The sequence below is a fragment of the Polypterus senegalus genome, chromosome 8 (assembly GCF_016835505.1).
Source record: "Polypterus senegalus isolate Bchr_013 chromosome 8, ASM1683550v1, whole genome shotgun sequence".
Taxonomy (NCBI): Eukaryota; Metazoa; Chordata; class Cladistia; order Polypteriformes; family Polypteridae; genus Polypterus; species Polypterus senegalus.
In genome coordinates, this window is record NC_053161.1 from 165,732,572 (window position 1) to 165,756,536 (window position 23,965).

Here is a 23,965-nt window from a genome sequence, read left to right on the forward strand (position 1 = left end):
TGTTTAAAGGTTGGAGTCCAAAACAGAACTGATCTGTTCGGAAAAATGGTGGCTTTAAAGGCCATGACCAGAAGTGACGTCATCTGGACCAGGACCGGAAGTGATGTCAGTCAGAGCACCAGTACTGCAAGTACCATATTCGGGACTGGAAGTGTCATCTAGAACACTGGTACCGGAAGTGACATCATCTATGGTGCCGGGACCGGAAGTGACATCATTTATGGTGCCTGCACCTAATGGGATTTCCCGAGGATAGTCTGCAGAGGACGAAGAAAGTTAGTGTCTAGCTTGCCACCCCCTAGAGTGGCATGGTACTACTATTATTTAAGCACTCAAGTTGCCTCCCATGTGCATGTGTGTGACATGGCTAAGACCCCTGGATTCAGAACATTGTGATCCTCTGCAGTTTGCCTATCAGACAAATATAGGTGTGGAGGAGGATGCTGAGATCCATGCTCCACAGGGCCTACTCCCTCCTGGACCAAGCTGGCACCACAGTCAGGATCACGTTCTTTTGACTTTTCCTGTGCTTTTAACACTATTCTGTCTCATCAGCTAAGGAAAAAGCTCAAGGCTTTGAATCTTGATGTCCCCTCAGTCTCTTGAATCATGGACTACCCGACCAACAGACAGCAGTTTGTGATGCTGAAGGCCTGTGTGTCAGAAATGGTGGTGTGTAGGAGTGGAGCACCTTAAGGAACTGTCCAGCCTCTTTTCCTGTCTATCCTCTCTACACAAAAGACTTCCAGCACAATGCCAGAGCTTGCCATCTGCAGAAAATTTCAGACGACTCGTCCATCATAGGCCGCATTTATAATGGAGATGAGTCAGAGTACAGAAGGTGGTAGAGGACTTTGTCTTGTGGTGCGGGGACAACAGCCTACAACTGAACATCAGTAAGACAGAAGTGTTGGTGGTGGATGTTCGAGATGCCAAGAAGCCTCTGAGACCAGTCACCATTCAAGGGGAGAATGTGGAAAAAGAGCAGAGCTACAAGTACCTGGAGGTCCATATGAACAACAAACTGGACTGGTCCGACAACACAGTGGCGCTGGACAAGGAGGACCAGAGCAGACTGGGCTTGCTAAGGAGACTCGGGGCTTTTGATGTGTGCAGCAAGGTGCTGGAAAAGTTCTACCAATCCATAGTAGCTAGTGTGGTGTTCTATGCTGCAGTGTCCTGGAGAAGCAACCCAAGCTCAAAAGAAGTACAAAGCCTGAGCAAACTTATCAGGAAAATCTGCAACATCACAGGGTGAACCCCGGACACACGGGAAGCTGTTGTAGAAAAAAGGATGAGGATGCCATCATGAAAATCCCCTCCATCCCCTGCAGGAGGCGCTCTCCTGAAGCACTTTTACCACAGGTTTATTTCACCATGTTGTGCTAAGAAGCGCCTCTGGGGGTCTTTTCTGCCCAATGCTATTAGGAAATTCAATTCTTCCGCCCTGACATATTTGTTAAGTTCACTTTGAAATATTTGCACAATATACATTTAAATTATTTATGTTGATAGGTTGACTCTATTAATTGTTCTGCGAGTCTGTAGCCTTTTTTTATGGTTCTGCTGCTGTATGGATCTGGACTTCCCCATGAGATTAATACAGTTTATCTAATTATCCAATTAAACCCACCATGTTAAGGTACTCAAAGAGTTAGGCAAGTGAATTTTGTCTTCTTCCTCCTTCTTCTTTCCCCTCTAACGTTCTCCTCAGGGCTTCTGGAAGCAACCCCCAATGTGACCTCTTTTGTGACCCACAAGATATCTGGGTTTGTGAGAACTGTCTGCCACATTCGGAAACAGGGCTTCTTTCCAGGAATACTTCTCCAATTGTTCTTGGTGAGCTTCCAGGAGTGAACCTTACTTTTGACAGTTCAGGTGTGCTTTTCTCATGGTTTAATTGCCAACAATGCCTTGATTTGGTTACTTCCTCTCTTGGGGATAATAAAGATCTGAGGAGTGGGAGCAGGGAGGAAAGGGTCAAATGTCACCAGTCTAACTACTCAGGTTTTGATCAGTGCCTTAACATGGTGGGGTTTAGGTGGATTAGATCTATACCAGGGGCTCTCAAATGTTTGTCTTGGTATACCAACCCCAAGAATTTAAATATTTCTAGGTATTATCAGTATTTATTTTTGGTTTTAAATTGTTAACCCTTCAGAACTTATTGGGTTAAACCAATAGCTAGGATCATGGTGTGATCCTGTACTGTGTTTATTTTAATAGGAGTAATGTACCAAATTTGTGATGGGTCTGTATGCAGCCAAAAAAGGGGGAGGGTGTTGTCAAAAGTTACCTACTGTCACACACATGAGAATGGGGGCCAGATAATGGGCCTGAATAGTGATAATTCCATGCCAGACCAGACCAGAGGGTGGAGAGGTGAACTGAATTTCTCTTGCAATCTTTAGCAGACCATTCAAGGTAAATCCCATTGGGTTGCGGCACCCATGATGACATCGCTTCCAGTTCTGGTGGCAACGATGTCACTTCCAGTGCCAATGAGGACATTCACTTCCGGTCACAATGACGTCACTTCCAGTCTCGACCCTTAAAGCTGCCATCTTTACACATTTGAACCAGTTCCGTTTTGGACTTGAACCTGAACGCAACTCATCAAAAAACACAGGCATTTGCGCTGGCAGGGCATATTTTACGGGTGGCTGCCCCAAACCTTTGTGATGTCTCTTGTTAATTCTTGTCACACTACCTAACTACTCAAGTCTTGATCAGTACCTTTACATGGTGGGCTTTGTTATACAAGATGTACACCAAACTTCATCATGGCAAAACTACTTTCCATACTTTAATTCTCAACAATGGCTAGGTTTGCTTACTTCTCTTTTGTGTGAATTTTACTGTGTCTCCGACAATAGCTCAATCGTGTAAAACGTCTGCCACATTCCAAACAGCAATATGGCTTCTCTCCAGTGTGAATTCTCAAGTGACTCTGAAGATGGCTCCTGTCAGAGAATTGTCTGCCACATTCACTACAGCAATACGGCTTCTCTCCCGTATGAATTCTTGTGTGTCTCTGAAGAGAGTACATTTGTGAAAACCGTTTACCACATTCATTACAGCAAAATGGCTTCTCTCCGGTGTGAATTCTTTCATGTCTCAAAAGATCGGTCTTGTCACCAAATCGTTTTCCACATTGAGAACAAGCACATGGCCTCTTCCTTGTGTGACTTTTTTTGTGTCTCTGAAGACAGCCATCATCAGAGAATTGTTTTCCACATTCAGAACAAGAAAATGTCTTTGCATTTACATGAGTTTTTGAGTGGGTTTCAAAAATATGTCTGTTACTGAACTGTTTGTCACATTCAGAACAGCAGTATGGTTTCTTTGCAGCATGAACTTGTTCACAAGTCTGAACGTTAATCACATGTTTCAACTGTCTTTCAAATTCATTACAGGAATGTGTTTTTTCCTCGGTGTGACTCTGAAGACAGGAGATTCCAGTGTGAATACTGGTGTGGCCGTTTTCAGAAAATTGTCTGCCATATTCATTAGAACAATAAGGCTTCTCTCCTTTGTGAATTTGGGTGTGTCGCTGAAGACCACGCATTCGTAAATATGCTTTGCCACATTCATTACAGCAATGTGGCTTATCTCCTGTGTGAATTCTTGTGTGTCTCAGAAGGTTGCTGCGATGGGAGAATTGCATGCCACATTCATTACAGTGATACGGCTTCTCTCCTGTGTGAATTACATTGTGTCTTTGAAGACTACTCATGCGACAGAATCGTTTGCCACATTCATTACAGCAATATGTCTTATCTCCGGTGTGAATTCTTGTATGGCTCTGAAGGTTGTTGCGATGGGAGAATTGCGTGCCACATTCATTACAGCGATACGGCTTCTCTCCTGTGTGAATTACAATGTGTCTTTGAAGAGTACTCCTGCGAAAGAATCTTTTGCCACATTCAGAACAGCAAAATGGCTTCTCTCCAGTGTGAATTCTTTTGTGGTCCTGAAGATGGCTCCTGTCATAGAATCGTTTGTCACACTCATCACAGCAATACAGCTTCTCTTTTGTGTGAATTCTAGTGTGTTTCAGAAACTCAGACCAAAAAGAGAAGCGATTCCCACATTCTGAACAGCAGTGAGGTTTGTTTCCTGTATGAAGGTTAAAAGAAACAATAAAAGCTTATTATTCACATTAAGTCACATCATACAATACATGCCGGCTGAAATTAGGAACAACCCTTTAAAGCGCAATCAATTGTAAAACTTGAGCTGCACATGGAAAGACACTCAAATTGCTCATTTTCCCTTCTGTATTACAAATACTCACCACATGAGTGCAAGCACTGGAGCCAAGAAGTTGAAACAGCAAACTAAACAGATCAAGCCATGACATGTCCAATTGGTAAGATTACTGGTCACATTTTATTTAAAATTACAGAACTGCATCAGTATTTTGTCATCCATCTCTTAAAAATGATTTAAAATATATACAGTATACTGATTTAATTTGATTAATAGAGAAAAAAGTGATAAACTTCAGTTAACAGGGTATTGAACAGAATGTCATGCAAATCCTGTAAAATGTAGCTTTAATGATTTACCTGCAATTATGCTAAAGCCACTTGACTCTAAAACACGTATCAAAATGCCTTATTTAAATTACCAAAGCAAAACAGACTAATGGACAAAAGTGACATATTAATGGTAAGGCCAAGAGAAGCTGCAGTGGTTTGAGAGAAAAAATACAAATTGAGAAAAACCAGGATGAGTGGAGTTACTTGGGTCTCCTCTGAAGGGTAGTGTCAGTTATGTGAGAGCTTGCGCTATGAGTGTGCACTGTGGCAGGTCTTTCATGGGCTCGAAGTGTTACTTCTTTTCCATCCACAAAACAAAGTAGACAGCTATGAGACAAATCAAGCGTGTTCATGTTTATAATTATGTCACCTTAGGTGTATTCAATGAAGCATACTTACTCAATAAGCCTCTGTCACGAGACACTGGCATGAGTCCATGCCCACTATTGGTTTGTAACTGGATGGTACTCAAGGTACCCCCAAACAATGATGTGGCACATGATGTAGTTCTAAAATTAAAGACATAGATGTCTGTGGTAGGAACAGTCACAATGGGTCCAGCTGCAGACCTCTGCAGCTCAGCGATTCAGTAGCTCCACTGGACAACCAATTGGATTGCAGGTTTTTGTCACATGGTTTACTTAACTCCTCCTCCAACCTAATCTTAATCATAATGTAGCCAGGTGTTATCACTGATGTATAATATAAAGTAACAACCTCCTCAATGGAGTACAGCTGTGGGGGTTCGCCTCGCAGCCTGAATCTATTGCACAATCCAGTAGTTGTGGGTGGGAAAATAAAAAAGTTCAACAAGAAAAGGTGAAACAAAAAGGTAACGGTCAATAAAAAAATATGCTACACTGACGTATCCTTGACTGATGAAAACACTCCCAAAAGGACAACCCAGCAAAGACAACAATAGTTACCTGAGAAAGAGAGCAAAAATTAAATGAATAAATAAAACTTTCAACATTTGCAGTTACTGGCAATGATTCCATAAAATTAAATAGTCCAATTCTGCCAAATAAGAAGAAAAAAAAAATTCTGCTAACTGATCAAGTGGCTCTGTAGCAACCCCCCCAAAAAATATTTGTATATGTGTGTATATATTGTATGTAAACGTCTACGTTTGTGTGTCTGTCCGGACTAAGAATGTAATGCTCAGCTCTTCACCCTGTCAAATAAATGGCTCATTTGCCATGAAGTTTTTGAAGGTGTATGACATCGAATGTGAAGCCTGCAGGGACAATGGCTAGTGGGACAACATCAGGGATGGAAGTGAGAGGTGGAGTCGGAGTAAGGGCCCCACCTCTGATGAAACAGAAAAGTCGCTTAGCCGCTAATGACACAAGCGGGGCCAGCATGTCGGCAAAACAAAACCTCAGAAGAAAGACGTCGCTTAGCTGCGAACATCGGCAAAACGGTGTTCCTTTTACTTTTCTTTCTGCCGCTAATGCACAAGTGAGGCGAGCACGTTGGGAAGACGAAACCTCCGAAGAAAGACAGTCACCTTAGCGGCCAATGCACAAGTGGGGCCAGCATATTGGCAAAATGAAACCTCCTAGGAGAGAGTTGCCCAGAGTAGTTCATTTCAATTACCGGACGTCTCTACATTTCATTATTTTTTTTTTCCTGATGATTTCAAGAGTTTCTAAAAGCCCAGGCTTTTTACAGCATGGGCTTACACAACTAGTATATATATCTGAAATAAAAATGTGCACACTGCATTTGTGTCTCTGCCTGTCTGTGTCGGGTTAGGGCAGTGTGAGAGAAAATGTAACTGCATGCAAGCTACTAAGGATTAAAAGCCGTTTTATTATAACAGCAGGATATTCATACAGGCGTCTGTCACAAGATAAGGTGAAGTAAGCTGAACTTGGGTAACTTCCTTTTTTAGGAATGCGTCTGGCAGGCACAGGAAAAATGACCTGTCCTTCTTTGGGTGCCCTCTTGACACGTACACAAAAAAGAAAACGGTTGGCTGAATTGATGAAATGCTTAGAGTAAGGGGGAAGGAGAAAAATGAATCTTAAAAGCCGATTGAAACAGGAAAACTTTGCTCTTCTGCTTTGCAAAGCATGAATCCATGTACTCCTCTGTGACTGAATAAAGACTGATTGATTGAACTATTCCCGTCTTCCTTGGGGGTTACTTCCACAGCAGCTGTACTTGCCCTGGTAGTCTAATCTGCCCTAACCTGACACACATGCATCGCGCACAGTTTAATTTTAATTTCAGTTCTGGGAAGTGCTTCTTCCTCGCTCCCCAGAACACAGCACGGTACAAATAAGCACCAAAGCACAGTCCTTTTCTTCTCTTCGTATCCGTCTTCCTCCGCCTCCACTCCTCTCCCGGCAAACTTCGTCCAGCTCCTCCCAACTCCGGCCCCTTTAATGTTGCTCCTGTGAATGCTCCAGGTGGCTCATTTAGCGTTACATGGAAAAACTCCCAGGTGTGATAGAAGTTCAAAGTAGGGCTCTGCAGCTCCCCCTGGCAGCCCCCAAGAAACCCAACAGGGCTGTATCAAACTCCAGCTCTCAACTGCCCTGCAGGAATCTGTGGTGGCATTGCTGCCCAGGAGGGCTGGCCTCTAGCGTCCCAGGGGTGGCAGTGCATTGCAAATGCACTTTCCCTCGGTCCTTCCATCCAGCTGGCGTCCCGGCCAGGTAATGGACATAGCTGTCCATCACAATATACATATTATATATATTTCAAACCAGTGGTGAAGCAGTTCAAAAAACTAGCAGGCACCCTGGCTTAACAAGTTTGAAATACCCTTTTTAAATGGCCAACAGCACAATAGGGACACCTACACTCCCCACAGACGGCCCTGAACTAAAGGCATGGGGGCTTTTTAACCACTTCCACTCCACTTGCTGTAAGGCAATGAATCTGTGCCACTCTGACAAAAAAGGGAAATCCATTTCCTTGTGATCACTTACTATAATCACACAAACAAACTTAAAAGTACACTTCACACATTCCTAGCGAATACACCTTTCCTGTTTCGCTTCTCTTGCATGTGTGGATTCAGTTGCTTACTGGCTTTTTACAGCAAAAAGTTGAGTAAGAAGACACTCACGCGAAAGGATGAAAAACTGCCCACCAACTGACTGCAGACAGCAGCAAGCCTGCGGAGGTGGAGACCACGAGCAGGTAAGCAAAATGCACTTTTACCAAATTTAAAAACTGGTTCTCACTGGAAATAAGCATTAATTGAAAAACATCTGGTGGCACAGTGGTAGCGCTGCTGCCTCGTAGTTAGGAGACCCGGGTTCGCTTCCCAGGTCCTCCCTGCGTGGAGTTTGCATGTTCTCCCCATGTCTACGTGGGTTTCCTCCCACAGTCCAAAGACATGCAGGTTAGGTGCATTGGCGATTTGAAACTGTCCCTAGTGTGTGCTTGGTGTGTGCCCTGCAGTGGGCTGGTGCCACGCCCGGGGTTCGTTTCCTGCCTTGTACCCTGTGTTGGCTGGGATTGGCTCCAGCAGAACCCCGTGACCCTGTGTTAGGATATTGCATGTTAGAAAATGGATTTATGAGAAATGTTTTGTTTTGTGTTTGGACTATTTTTTATTTTTAACATTGCACCTTCTAAAAACTCACTATGTATTTAACTAGTTAATCAACACTACTAGTCCTTCTGGCTCATCGGAGCCAGTAAAGGTCCTGGTAACCATTTTACTACTGTCACCGTCTCTAATACAGTAAGACGCTGGCCTTATTTCAGCCGGTTTTGTTAGGGCAAGTCACGCTTTCTAATTGAGGCAACTAAGGATGAAGTGGAGTGTTTGAATTGGGAGTTCATGAAATTAACAACCAATGAGAAATAAAATCCCAAAGAAAGATTCTTTTTTTTAAGAAAATATGATGTTGTTGAATTTTTATTTAAATTACTCTTAAATTTTCATTATGAATATTATAACTCAAATTATCTATTGAAAATACGCAACATTTAAATTATGTCATTCAATACCATGTTTGCTTGGTCAGCCACAGGACTTTAGTATATCTTGTAGACCTGGGTACAAATATTGATTACATGGGTGAGGGTTGATTTGTTTCAAACCTAGTTTTGTAAAACTTGACTTGCTTGTATGGAATGTTGTTATTTGATTTTTTATCATTTCAATAAAATGTAAAAACAGACGAGATTAGAAAGGAGTCCCCTTAGACTATGATGTTTGCTGATGACATTGTGATCTGTAGAGATAGTAGGGAGCAGGTTGAGGAGACCCTGGAGAGGTGGAGATATTCTCTAAAGAGGAGAGGAATGAAGGTCAGTAGGAACAAGACAGAATGCATGTGTGTAAATGAGAGGGAGGTCAGTGGAATGGTGAGGATGATAGGAGTAGTGTTAGAGAAGATGGATGAGTTTAAATAGTTGGGATTAACAGTACAGAGTAACGGGGATTGTGGAAGAGAGGTGAAAAAGAGAGTGCAGGCAGGGTGGAATGGGTGGAGAAGAGAGTCGGGAGTAATCTGTGACAGATGGGTATCAGCAAGAGTGAAAGGGAAGGTCTACAGGAAGACCAGTTATGTTATATGGGCTGGAGACGATGGCACTGACCAGAAAGCAAGAGACAGAGCTGGAGGTGGCAGAGTTAAAGATGCCAAGATTTGCATTGGGTGTGATAGGATTAGAAATGAGTACATTAGAGTGTCAGCTTAGGGTGGATGGTTGGGAAACAAAGTCAGAGAGGCGAGATTGCAATGGTTTGGTCTTGTGCAGAGGAGAGATGCTGGGTATATTAGGGGTGCTAAGGATAGAACTGCCAGGGAAGAGGAAAAAAGGAAGGCCTAAGAGAAGGTTTACGGATGTGCTGAGAGAGAACATGAAGGTGATGGGTGTGACAGAACAAGATGCAGAGTAGAGAAAGAAAGATATGGAAGAAGATGACCTGCTGTGGCAATCCCTAATGGGAGCAACTGAAAGAAGAAGACGACGATGTAAAAAAAAGATATCTATATCTATCTATCTCTCTCTCTCTATATATTATATATGTATATATATCTATATATCTATCTATATCTCTATATCTATATCTATATATATCTATATCTATATATATATATCTATATATATATATATATATATCTCTATATATCTATATCTATATATATATATCTATATATATAGATTTTCCGATTAATCATTATTTTTCATTTCAATGATTTGATATTGATTTTGAAAGTCTTATGACTGATTTTATAAATCTCTACCCTGCTCAATTACTACATGCAGATTTTTGCTTATCTTCATTTTTGGTGTCTGGTCTAGTAGATGTTGTTAATGAGCCTGTTAAGACTTCCTTTGGAAAAAGCACTTTACTACTTCACATAAAATAACTGTGTCCTCCTCAACTGAAATCAGCACCTTTGACATTTAAATGAGATTTGTGGACTTACTATGGATTCAAAGAGGGCCTCAATACAGAGTAACTGGATAAAAGCAAAGCCATATGTAAGCTGAACAACTCAGAAATATTGTTCTAACACAACAAATTTGAGAAATCATTCATCCCGATGTCACCCATTAACTTAATCTCAGGCGAGCAGCACCTAAACAATCTAACACTGGAGGAGAGTGTTTTGCTCCAAGCTTGCATTTAATTTGCCTTGTGCCAAAAAAAAAAAAAACAGAATCTATACCGGTTGTTATCTGTAAATATAAGAAACCCTACACTATTGTTGAAAATGAGGGCTTTCAACAAATGATACAGGTTTTGGAACTGGGGTGTGCTATACCTACCAGAAAGCAAATGTTAATGTTCCAAGGCTTTAATATTTCTTAAGCAAAGCATCGCCACATCTCTCAAATCAGCGGATAGAGTAGCCCTAATTTGTGACTGCTGGACATCCAGGACAGCAAAGTCATACAAGTCAATCACATATCACTATTTTAAAAATGACTGGGCACCTGTAAGGCAAATATGTTGCACATACAGTTAGGTCCATAAATATTTTCTCAGAGACAACTTTTTTTCTAATTTTGGTTCTGTACATTACCACAATAAATTTTAAATGAAACAACTCAGATGCAGTTGAAGTGCAGACTTTCAGCTTTAATTCAGTGGGTTGAACAAAAAGATTGCATAAAAATGTGAGGCAACTAAAGCATATTTTGTAACACAATCCCTTTATTTCAGGGGCTCAAAAGTAATTGGACAAATGAAATAACTGGAAATAAAATGTTCATTTCTAATACTTGGTTGAAAACCCTTTGCTGGCAATGACAGCCTGAAGTCTTGAACTCATGGACATCACCAGATGCTGGGTTTCCTCCTTTTTAATGCTCTGCCAGGTCTTTACTGCAGCGGCTTTACTTTCAGTTGCTGTTTGTTTGTGGGCCGTTCTGTCCGAAGTTTAGTCTTCAACAAGTGAAATGCATGCTCAGTTGGGTTAAGATCAGGTGACTGACTTGGCCATTCAAGAATTTTCCACTTCTTTGCTTTAATAAACTCCTGGGTTGCTTTGGCTGTATGTTTTGAGTTATTCTCCATCTGTATCATGAAACGCCGCCCAAAATAATTTGACTGCATTTAGCTGGATTTGAGCAGACAGCATGTCTCTGAACACCTCAGAATTCATTCGGCTGCTTCTGTCCTGTGTCACATCAACAATAAACACTAGTGTCCCAGTGCCACTGGCAGCCATGCACTCCCAAGCCATCACACTACCTCCACCGTGTTTTACAGATGATGTTGTATGCTTTGGATAATGAGCTGTTCCACGCCTTCTCCATACTTTTTTCTTGCCATCATTCTGGTAGAGGTTGATTTGGTTTCATCTTTCCAAAGAATGTTTTTTTCCAGAACTGTGCTGGCTTTTTTAGATGTTCTTTAGCAAAGTCCAATCTAGCCTTTCAATTCTTGAGGCTTATGAGTGGCTTGTACCTTGCAGTGCACCCTCTGTATTTACTTTCATGCAGTCTTCTCTTGATGGTAGACTTGGATATCGATACACTGACCCCCTGGAGAGTGTTGTTCACTTGGTTGGCTGTTGTGAAGGGGTTTCTCTTCACCATGGATATGATTCTGCGATCATCCACCACTGTTGTCTTACATGGATGTCCAGGTCTTGTTGCATTGCTGAGTTCACCAGTGTTTGCTTTCTCTCTCAGGATGTACCAAACTGTACATTTCGCCACTCGTAATATTGTAGCAATTTCTCGGATGAGTTTTTTCTGTTTTCACTGCTTAAGGATGGCTTCTTTAACCTGCATGGAGAGCTCCTTTGACCGCATGTTGTCTGTTCACAGCAAAATCTTCACATGCAAGCACCACACCTCAAATCAACTCCAGGCCTTTTATCTGCTTAATTCATAATGACATAATGACGGACTTGAACTCACCTGCCCATGAAATAGCCTTTGAGTCAATTGTCCAATTACTTTTGTGCCCCTGAAATGAAGGGATTGTGTTAAAAAATACTTTAGTTGCCTCACATTTTTATTCAATCTTTTTGTTCTTCCCACTGAATTAAAGCTGAAAGTCTGCACTTCAACTGCATTGGAGTTGTTTCATTTAAAATTCATTGTGGTGATGTACAGAACTAAAATTAGATAGATAGATAGATAGATACTTTATTAATCCCAAGGGGAAATTCACATAATCCAGCAGCAGTATACTGATACAAAAAACAATATTAAATTAAATAGTAATAAAATGAAAAAATTAAAATAAAATTAATGTTAGCATTTACTCCCCCGGGTGGAATTGAAGAGTCGCATAGTGTGGGGGAGGAACGATCTCCTCAGTCTGTCACTGAAGCTACTCCTCTGCCTGGAGATGACACTGTTCAGTGTCAATCTTCATGATTGACAGGAGTTTGCTTAATGCCCGTCGCTCTGTCACAGATGTCAAACTGTCCAACTTTAATCCTACAATAGAGCCTGCCTTCTTAACAAGTTTGTCCAGGCGTGAGGCGTCTTTCATCTTTATGCTGCCACCCCAGCACACCACCGCATAGAAGAGGGCACTCGCCACAACCGTCTGGTAGAACATCTGCAGCATCTTACTGCAGATGTTGAAGGATGCCAACCTTCTCAGAAAGTATAGTCTGCTCTGACCTTTCTTACATAGAGCATCAGTATTGGCAGTCCAGTCCAATTTGTCATCCAGCTGCACTCCCAGATATTTAAAGGTCTGCACCCTCTGCACAGTCACCTCTGATGATCACAGGGTCCATGAGGGGCCTGGGCCTCCTAAAATCCACCACCAGCTCCTTGGTCTTGCTGGTGTTAAGGTGTAAGTGGTTTGAGTCGCACCATTTAACAAAGTCTTTGATTAGCTTCTGTACTCCTCCTCCTGCCCACTCCTGATGCAGCCCACAATAGCAGTGTCATCAGCGAACTTTTGCACATGGCAGGACTCGAGTCATATTGGAAGTCTGATGTATATAGATTGAACAGGACCGAGAAAGTACAGTCCCCTGCGGCCCCTGTATTGCTGAACACAATGTCAGACCTGCAGTTCCCAAGACGCACATATTGAGGTCTGTCTGTAAGATAGTCCACAATCCATGCCACCAGGTGTGAATCTACTCCCATCTCAGTCAGCTTGTCTCTAAGGAGCAGAGGTTGGATGGTGTTGAAGGCGCTAGAGAAGTCCAAAACATAATTCTTACAGCACCACTGCCTCTGTCCAGGTGGGAGAGGGATCGGTGTAGCATATAGATGATGGCATCCTCCGCTCCCACCTTCTCCTGGTATGCAAACTGCAGAGGGTCGAGGGCGTGATGGACCTGTGGCCTCAGGTGGTGAAGCAGCAGCCGCTCCATGGTCTTCATCAGATGTGACGCCAGAGCAACAGGCCGGAAGTCATTCAGCTCACTAGGACGTGATACCTTTGGGACAGGGTGATACAAGATGTTTTCCAAAGCCTTGGGACTCTCCCTGTTCCAGGCTCAGGTTGAAGATGCGCTGTAGAGGACTCCCCAGTTCCAACGCACAGGCCTTCAGCAGTCGTGGCGATACACCATCTGGACCCGCTGCTTTGCTGGCACAAAGTCTTTTCAGCTCTCTGCTCACCTGGGCTGCTGTAATTGTGGGTGGGGATGTCTCACCTATGCTGGTATCAGCAGAAGGATGGTTGGAGGATGCAGTACTCGAGGTGAGAGTGGGTTAGTGATCAAACCTATTAAAGAAGTTGTTCATTTGGTTTGCTCTCTCCACGTCTGTCTTGATGGCGGCACCCCGCTTCGAGCTGCAGCCAGTGAAAATCATCATCTCATCCCACACTTCCTTCATGCTGTTGTTCTGCAACTTCTGCTCCAGCTTTCTCCTGTACTGCTCTTTCGCCGTCCTGAGCTGGACTCGGAGTTCCTTCTGCACGCGCTTGAGCTGATCACCACCTTTAAAAGCCCGTTTCTTCTGGTTCAAAAGGCCCTTGATTTCACTTGTAATCCATGGCTTGTTGTTAGCATAGCAGCATACTGTTCTTACTGGAACTACAATGTCCATACAGAAGTTGATGTAATCAGTTGTGCATTTAACAGCTTCTTCAATGTTCTCACTATGTGACCCTAGCAATATATCCCAGTCCGTAGTTCCAAAGCAGTCTCTCAGAGCCTGCTCTGCCTCAGGGGACCACTTCCTGAATGAGCGTGTAGTTGTAGGTAGCGCCCTCACTCTTGGTTTGTATTGAGGCTGAAGCAGAACCAGGTTATGATCTGCTTTCCCAAGCGCAGGCAGCGGGGTGGAGCTGTATGCGTCTTTAACGTTTGCATACAGTAGGTCGATAGTCCTGTTTCCCCGAGTGTTACAATCCACATACTGGGAGAAGGCAGGTAATGTTTTGTCCAGCGTTACATGGTTAAAGTCTCCAGCGATTAGCACAAGTGCCTCAGGGTGCTGCATTTGTAACTTAGCAACTGCGGAATGGATGATGTCACTCGCCATCTCCGCGTTCGCTTTATTTATGCACGTGAGTAGGTGTACTGTTACGGTGGAAGCGGGCGATTGTTAGAATTTTCAGAACAGCCTGCAAAACCAAAGCAGCTGACGTCAAGTAGCTCTGGCATTGCCAGTCACGATGGCAGGTTCCTCATCTTTTCTATTCCATTCATCCAATGCCGCTGTCAACAGGCATCAGCTCTAGATTCTCATTTTAAAATGCTTCCTTGTTGTCCGAGGAGGAACTGTGAGGACACATTTTCGAGATGGATTAAAGTGACTGCAACACGTGAGCAACTAAAGATATGTGGAACTTGCAGAATTGTATAAAGGAACAAATCTTCCCACTGTATCTTTAAATTTCGACTTTTTCTTGGTGAATTGTGACGTTTACTTAAAGTGCAGCAAACAATATTTGGCGTCCAGGGGTGCATTAACCCCCAAGTACGTGGCAGTCTAAGGGTTAAATGTCTAATAGGGAAATAAATTTGGCAAACGGGGGGAATCTACATGGAGATTCAGAACACGTGAATAGGTTACTGAATAACAATTATTTAAGAAGCAAAATTTTATCTTGTTATAATAATATTATAAAACATCTAGATCATCTTGTGAATAAAGCAGATGCCATTGCATTTTATTAAAACAGGGTGCCCCCCCATAATGTGTGTGAACTCTGATGTGGCGCTACATGTCTGTTAGTTAAATTATGGTGAATTTTTTTTTTTTTTTTAAACATTTTATGAATTTTATTAAAATCCAATAGTATTCCATACAAGCAAGTCAAGCTTAAAAAAAACTAGGTTCGAAACAAATCAATTCCCGCCCAAAATTATGTGTGGACTCTGATGAGGTGATACGTATATTTGTTAAATTAGGGTGAATTTTGAATGAGTGCAGTGTTGTGAATTTTTTTTTTTTTTTAATTTTGTTCCATATCTTGAATATACTGATGCTAACTGTTCATTACTAATCTCTATGTTGACACCCTTCAAAAAAGGGTTACTGGAATTTTCACATTACAGGCAGTCCCCGGGTTACGTACGAGATAGGGACTGTAGGTTTGTATTTAAGTTGAATTTGTATGCAAGTCGGAACAGGTATATAAATTTAATAAATGCTATTGTTGACCGACTGTAACCAAGTGCTCTGCCAATGAATGATGGAGTTTCACCTCTCTGACCTATTTATTTCTACTTTATTTTCAATGGTGATGGTTTTTCTCTTCTTTATTGTATCACCAGCACTTGCATCAGATTTGTGTTTCAGTGCCATTCTTGAAGGGTGAAGACAAAAGGTTAAGATGAACTCTTCTGCACAGCACTGTCCACGCTATCACAGCGGGAAGGCACCCCTCGTCAGCACGTCTGATGTACTGACAAGAGACAACTTCCTGCTATGCATGTAACAGTACAAGCAGGCTTGCTAATGAGAATGAATGGGGGCATCGAGGGGCGGTTAATTATCAGCCCACCTCACAGTCACCTCCACTACAATATGCTGCCTGCAGTGTCCGCCCACCGAGAACGAATGGGGCAGACGTGTGTGGTGGGCGGGCAGTGAAACCACTTACTGCCGGGAGCTGTCCGAGGGACACTACACTGCACAAGCAATAAAATTGCCCCCTGCAAGCTTCCATCCAGACACCGCATGCAGCATTACAATCCGCACACTGAGAATGAATGGGGCAGCCGTGTGTAGTGAGCGGGCAGTGAAACCGCTTGCCGCCGGGAACCACCCGAGGGACACTACACTGTGCGAGCAGCAAAATCGCCCCTCTCCAGCCTCCATCATGCCACCGCTTGCAGCGTCACCAGGCCGAAGATGACGGAGTGGCAGTTACTGAGGCGCATGCATTGCAGCTGTGGCCCCGTTCGTAAGTCGTAGGTCGGATGTCCATAATCTGGGGACTACCTCTATATTAATGTTAGCTATGAATGGTTAAGTCATCTCAAAAAATGCCAGCACTTCAAATAAAAATGTCAGTGCATACGAATTAAATGAAGATAAAATCAATATCAAATTGAATTGGGACATCAATGCTTATACCCAGGCCTAATATCTAGTGTTGTCATAATCCAAGTTGCCCTATTGTGTAATCTGATACGTCTGATTTGAAATGGTAAAATACTAAAAGCTATGCTGTCAATTGAAAACGACGAGAATGAATATATACACGTTTACATTTTTTACACAATCTATCCAGATTGTCCTTAAAAAAATAAATAAATAAATAAATAAATATAGTAACAAAAAAGTTTAAATAGGTGTGTTCCATATTGTTAAAATTATCAGTTATAAAAAGTACCAATTCTACAGTAAGACAGTAAACATCTGACACTAATGTGGAAGAAGTCAAAAAAAACACCACACTTCAACTTGAACTTTTATCAACCATTATGGTCTTTGCATACTACAAACGGCTTCATCAAGTTTTGTGGACAATACGACGATGCTAGGACTGATAAGCAGGGATGATGAAACAACATACAGAGATGAGGTGGAACAGCTGTCCACATTGGGTGAAGACAAAACAATCTCTCTCTCGATGTCGACAAGACAAAAGAGATTGTGGACTTCAGAAAATCACATCCTGCCCACGTCCCACTCAGCATCAACGGTTTAGATGTAGAAATTGTTAGGAGTACCAAGTTCCTTGGTGTGCACATAACTGAGGAACTTGCATGGATGCATAACATCTCATCACTAATAAAGAAAGCCCAGCCGAGACTACACTTCCTGAGGCGGCTGAAGCGAGCAAGTCTTCCCCCTTCCATCCTCACCATGTTCTACAGAGGCACTATTGAGAGTGTTGTTGACCAGCTGCATCACTGTCTGGTATGGCAACTGCAACATATCCGACTGCAAGAGCCTGCAAAGGATAGTGAAGACAGCAGAGAACATTATTGGGGTGCCTCTCCCTTCACTACAGGACATATTTTACAAACGCACTGTCCACAAGGCCTACAGCATTGTGCAGGACCCCTTACACCCCTCACATGGACTTTTCATACTTCTACCATCCAAGAGAAGGTACTGCAGCATCAAAGCCAGAACTGTCAGGCTGCAGAAGAGTTTTTACCCCCCAAGCTGTCAGACTCCTTAAAATCATGCTGCCCCCTGGGATTTTCCACACTGCCTCAACCACCTCTAAAAACAGAACTTTCATACATGAAAGCCACTTTCCTGTAAAGACGAGTGTGCATGTAGAATCGCATACTGACCTTTAAGTATTATTCTTTGATATCCTTCTGCTGTGAAACATTCTGACCTGTCATTGTTTAAGACATGTGTAAACAATTATTATCATACACTGACAATTTCTGTATTATCTCTATTATTTATTTATTATATTACATATTTATTGACTATATGTATCTAGATTGCATAATACCATACATTGCATCAACGTTCATACTGCTATCTACACGTCAATATTGCTGCTACTTCTTTGTCTTGTCTTTGGCACAATGACTGGTCTTGTTTGTGTTTCAATTTATATTTAAATTCTATTTTTAATTTAATTTTTTTTATTTTCACTTCATGTTGTTACACTGTGGACCCTGAGCTTCGCAATTTCATCTAGCCGTATACTTGTATATGGTTGAGATAACAATAAAGTTCCCTTCAACTTTAACTTTAAACCACCATCTCAAATGGATTAGAAGGAAAGCCCCTTGTCAGTTTTGATTTAAGTCATGACCGTATTTGGATGTATACTGTTAACAATCTGGTCATACTCTCCACAGAGCAGGGGGTCTCAGGAAGTGAGTCCTGACATGGGGCTGGCTGCTAAGAGCACTGCAGAGGAGGTGGGCACAGATGAGCTTCACCTGCCTGCTTTCGATGCAAACCTGCAACCAAGGTGGCGGGGTGGGGATTAGGAGATGAAAATGGGCCACCACGGGTTTCTCAGTTTAGACAGTTGTAGTACCACAAGCTTGGCCTGGTGCAGGATGTTGAATTTGTTTGCCATGCCAGAGATGGATAGTAGGGCTGGGCCATATACCTTTCACGGTAATACCGGTACAATGTTAGAGAATGATAAGAAAATGAAATATCACGATAGAATATGGGTAAAAGGCGCATGCGCAGTGCCTTTGTTTTCATACGCACATTGCGGAAAAAGCATGGTGGCGGCGGCGAATGAGAAGGGCGAAAGCGGATCGTTGAATGAAACAGATGAACCAGAATTGGTATGTAAAAATTGTGTTACTTCAGTGGTGTGGAACTGGTTTCGTTTTCGCCCGTCAGATACCCAACAAAGCACAATTGTTTGTAGAACATGCAAGCGGGCCGTCGTGGCGAAGGGAGGAAACACCACAAACCTATTTCATCATTTGAAGCAGAAGCACTTGTTGGAGTACAACAAAGCTGTTAAAGCACATGAAGAGGCGTCCGCTTCAACTAGCGTGGTGGTGAGACCAAAAAAAGCTGACACAACAAACAATCGGCGTAGCTTTAAATTGCTGCACGCCTTATGACAAAAGTAGCAAACGCGGGGGGAACTAACTAATGCAGTGCCGCATTGTTTAGCCAGGGATATGATGCCCATTCAGAGTGTGGAAAGAGAAGGTTTCACAAAGATGCTTAAAAGGTTTGATCCACGCTACAAGCTGCCCACCAAGAAATACTTCTCTAAAGTCGCATTGCCTGCTTTATATGAAAAGGTCCGTACTGAGGTGTCAAATGCATTATCTTCGGTGGAGTTTTTTGCGTCCACCACGGACATGTGGTCAAGCCGAACATCAAACCCCCAACTGAGCCTCACAATACACTACGTGGACAAAGACTGGAAGCTACAAAACAAGTGCCTTCAAACAAGTTTCCACTGGCCCCCCCTCCCCCCCACAGGACCATACAGGGGAAAATATAGCCAAAGCCTTCTCAGCTCATGTAATCTTCAGGAGGAAAACCAAGTGTGTGCGATGACCGACAACAGGGCCAACGTTGTGAAAGCCGTTGCACTCAACAACTGGACCACACTTTCATGCTTCGGACATCACCTGCACATTGCAATAGGTAAGTTAATTATAACGTCAGATTAACACTAGAATTATCAGAGTCTACTAAAAAACTCGTAGATCTGGCCCACCTTAAAACCGTTCTCACTTCTCCGCCACCGTCTTTTGTTTTCTAAATGTGCCGATTTAAAAGAGCAGCAAGCAGCCGGCTATTCCATCCCCCACCGTTGCAGAACGTTCATTAAGTTTTCCCAGCTCATGCCTTGTTTGATTATCTGGGAGTGACTCAACTGCTGGAGTTTTAGAATGGAAATAATAGATCGTTTGTATATATGTATGTATGTATGTATACATACTGTGTATATATACACACATATATACACATATATATATATACATATACACATATATATATACACATATCTATATCTATCTATCTATCTGAGAAATAAGATTCTCTGGTCTGATCAGACTAAGATAGAACTTTTTGGCCTTAATTCTAAGCGGTATTTTTGGAGACAACCAGGCACTGCTCATCACTTGTCCAATACAGTCCCCACAGTGAAGCATGGCGGTGGCAGCATCATGCTGTGGGGGTGTTTTTCAGCTGCAGGGACAGGATGACTGGTTGCAATCGAGGGAAAGATGAATGCGGCCAAGTACAGGGTTATCCTGGACAAAAACCTTCTCCAGAGTGCTAAGGACCTCAGACTGGGCCGAAGGTTTACCTTCCAACAAGACAATGACCCCAAGCACACAGCTAAAATAACAAAGGAGTGGCTTCACAACAACTCTGTGACTGTTCTTGAATAGCCCAGCCAGAGCCCTGACTTAAACCCAACTGAGCATCTCTGGAGAGACCTAAAAATGGCTGTCCACCAACGTTTACCATCCAACCTGACAGAACTGGAGAGGATCTGCAAGGAGGAATGGCAGAGGATCCCCAAATCCAGGTGTGAAAAACTTGTTGCATCTTTCCCAAGAAGACTCATGGCTGTATTAGCTCAAAAGGGTGCTTCTACTAAATACTGAGCAAAGGGTCTGAATACTTAGGACCATGTGATATTTCAGTTTTTCTTTTTTAAAAAATCTGCAACAATTTCAAAAATTCTTTTTTTTTGTCTGTCAATATGGGGTGCTGTGTGTACATTAATCAGGGAAAAAATTAATGTAAATGATTTTAGCAAATGGCTGCAATATAACAAAGAGTGAAAAATTGAATACTTTCTGTACCCACTGTGTATATATATATATATATATATATATATATATATATATATATACTGAAGACTGTTGTACTCCAGTCACACCTCAAAACACAGACATTCCAACTAAACAAATTGTTGTGCTTTAAATTAACTAAAGAGATCTTCATTTAGATCTTGATCTTTGTCCGCGAATTCCACGCATGCGTAGACCACCTTCCAGTTTAGTACGTTGTTGTTACTCACGGATGTCAACAATGTGCCGGAATAACAAAAGGGGTGTTGGAGAGTGTTACGCTGGTTGGCTCTTGAAGGCTGGTTAGAGAATGAGATTGCAGAAGATAAAAAGTACGTGCCTACGTAACATATGAATGAAAGAAAGACAGTGGGTAAAATGAACGGCAACGTAACAGCACGTTCCGGAAATTATTATTGTTACGTTGTAGCCGGGGGGTGCTGTGCGTCTCAAAGTTGTACCGTGGCTTGCTCACATTTCAGTGAAGTGATCCCTATTTATGCTTTAAAGAGCCTGGATACCTATGTGTCCCCCTTTTATAACCATTGCTCCGTGTATATTGCCTTACTCTTTGGATTGCTACAAAGCAACCTGCGAGATTGGAGAAAGGTTGAGAAAAGATCGTGAGAGGAAACGACCGCGTCGTGAAAACGAGACGGACTGTGAACAGACAGAAGCAGAAATGCTCCAAGACCACCAAATAATTACGATTCTGACAGTGATTCCGAGTGGGCCGTTCTTATCGAATCAATATCCAAGGGTTTTCTTTTTTAATCTTGTTTCCCTTATAAAAAAAATCATAATGCTGTGCGACAAAGGGCCCAGTTCACGACTGGCAGCGCGTTTAAACAGGTAGCCCTTCACAGACAACTTTAACACGCAACGTAGTTGGCGAACATAACTAGTGTGTGTATATATATATATATATATATATATATATATATATATATACACACATATATACACACACACATAATTTCATGATGTTGTTACATCAATGTATTAAGGTTAGTGCTCAGTGATAATGAATATAGTTGAATAGATTAAGTCAGTTATGCATCAGTAAATTTATGTTACATGGGAATAATTCAAAGGTTTACCATTAGTCTATATAAACTGTGCTGTTGTAATATCATATACATATCGTATACATTTAAGAGATTTGTCTCTTGATAAGCTACTGTAAGAGCCATTTTCCTAGTTCTATAAAATGTATGAATATTTATGAATATCCTATAACCCCCGTGAATAGAATTGAGTTGGTATTTTCCTGTCATTTCTTAACAGTTTTGAGTAAATAATGTTCTCCAGTTAGTGTCTAGCCTCGCCTTGTATAAGGTATAGAGACATACGGTTTTTTTAACCGTGTTCGTGCTTGCGCACATGACCGTGCCTAGGCGCATGTCTATGTGCCAACAGCCTACGGGCCTTTTGAGTGTGAAGTAACACGTAAAATAAAAGATTTAAGAATTGAACCGTGTGTTTAAAGCATACAGAAGAAGAAATAAATAACCTTTAAGTACAGAAATAACCAAAGCTTCTTAAGAAAAGCTAAGTTTATAGAAGATACATTTTTTCTTTTTTTTTGCCTTTATTCTATGTGTGTAACTATTTTTCCTTTTATTCTTGTATGGATTATTTGCTTTTAACTTTCACTAAATAATTTTAAAACAAACTTTTGGACTGAGAGATTTCTTTGACAGGCGTCTTACGCCTGACTTCGCCTTATACATCGGCGGCTACAGCTACAGTTTGTTATAAGGTTTAGATGCTATAAGATTTCCTTTTAGACAAAAATGAAAATACTCATAAGTTCAAATATGTAACATCTATATAATAAAAGCCCAGCGCGGTGTCCGTGTCCGGGTTCCTTTTGGCTGTATAGCTGCCCCGTAGAAAAGTCCGTCCCCTCTCAGAATTCCTGCTTACCCCCCTCCGTTCTTTCCCCTTTGCTTTTATTTTTTCTGTTCCCGAAAATCTTTTCAAAACAAAAGTAAAGAAATAGACAGAGCGTCACATTAACGTCTTCTCCCCTCTGCCTATTAAATAATCAATAACATGAAATTAAAAAAAATCACGAAAGAAACAGAAACCACAACCTACCCTTACAGCATCCACCGCGCTTCTGGAGTTACAGCCAAACATGTCGTGTATGCAGGTTATGAGGTGTGATGCTAATTAACGCCCGTACTACAACAGATTATATTGTTCATATACTATTAACAGGGTTCAACTCTTTTGGGGAAGTTCATAACAAAAAAAAGAAAAATTAAATTATAAATAACATGTGCACTTAAGTATTTCGAGCCCCACGTCTGAGTCGGATGGTTCCCCTGGTCACCAATTCGTGTGTGTCACTATGCCTTTCCGTCTTCAGCTACCCATGTGCACTTGTACGGAGACCACCTTACGGAACAATGCCGAAACGAAACTCAACTAAACCTGCTGCTGCGAGAGAGGACACATTACAGCGTGATCACGAAGCAAAGAGGTAAAGACGTGACAGTCGCTTACAAGAAACGGACACTCAGCATTCACACAGATTAGCTCAACGACGCGTCTCTGCCGCACAACGAAAGGCAACTGAAACCCCTACAGAGAGAGAAGACAGATTACGCCGTGATCGCGAAAGAAAGAGGCAAAAGCGTGCCAATGAGACACCCGACGAGAGGTCCTTATGATTGAGTCCTTCAACTGTGGTCATCCAACGCGCAGCGTAGCGCGCGCCAAGTTGCTAGTCTTGTTATAATTTACAACATCTGTAATGGATAACTGATGCAATGTGTTTATTTTGTTTAGTGTATTATCCTATTGAAGAAACATTTTTACTAGCCTGGTTAAAATGTAATAACTTGCCATATTCATTTATCTCTAACTGTTATTTATGATGTATGAAATGAGACTGAAAACTGAGAGTCTACGATTTCCATTAATAGTGCTGTATATTGTATTATACATACAGTATCTCACAAAAGTGAGTACAGTGATCCCTGCCTATCGCGGAAGTTACGTTCCAGACCCACCCAAGACAGGTGTAAATCCGCGATATAGAAAGACCACATTTTTTTTTATAGTTTAAGCCTTAAAATACCCCTCCCACACGCTTTAAACACATGTAAACTTATTAAAACACACTTTGGATACACATATGACACACGGATGTCGGACCAAAGATATGAGTAACATAATAATAATCATCATCATCAGTTTTACCTTCTCCTGTATGGTCAAGGTCTTCCTCTTGCGCTTAGGCTCACTGCTACCAGAAGGCTTACAAGATGCAGGATGCTCTGGAGCCATTGTAGGGCTTAAAACAAACATAAAGCTCAGAAAAGTTTGCTC

General features: G+C 41.9%; 1 protein-coding gene across 1 annotated transcript in view; it reads right to left on the minus strand.

The window, feature by feature from the left end:
• Window positions 1-2,271: 2,271 nt before the first annotated feature.
• The window catches only part of LOC120533261 (gastrula zinc finger protein XlCGF26.1-like), a 41,307-nt gene continuing 19,613 nt past the window's right edge, over window positions 2,272-23,965 (minus strand). The window contains exon 3 of the mRNA XM_039760064.1: window positions 2,272-4,119. Within this exon, the coding sequence (XP_039615998.1) occupies window positions 2,834-4,119 (1,286 nt within the window). The 3' untranslated portion in view covers window positions 2,272-2,833. The remainder of the gene's footprint in view (window positions 4,120-23,965) is intronic.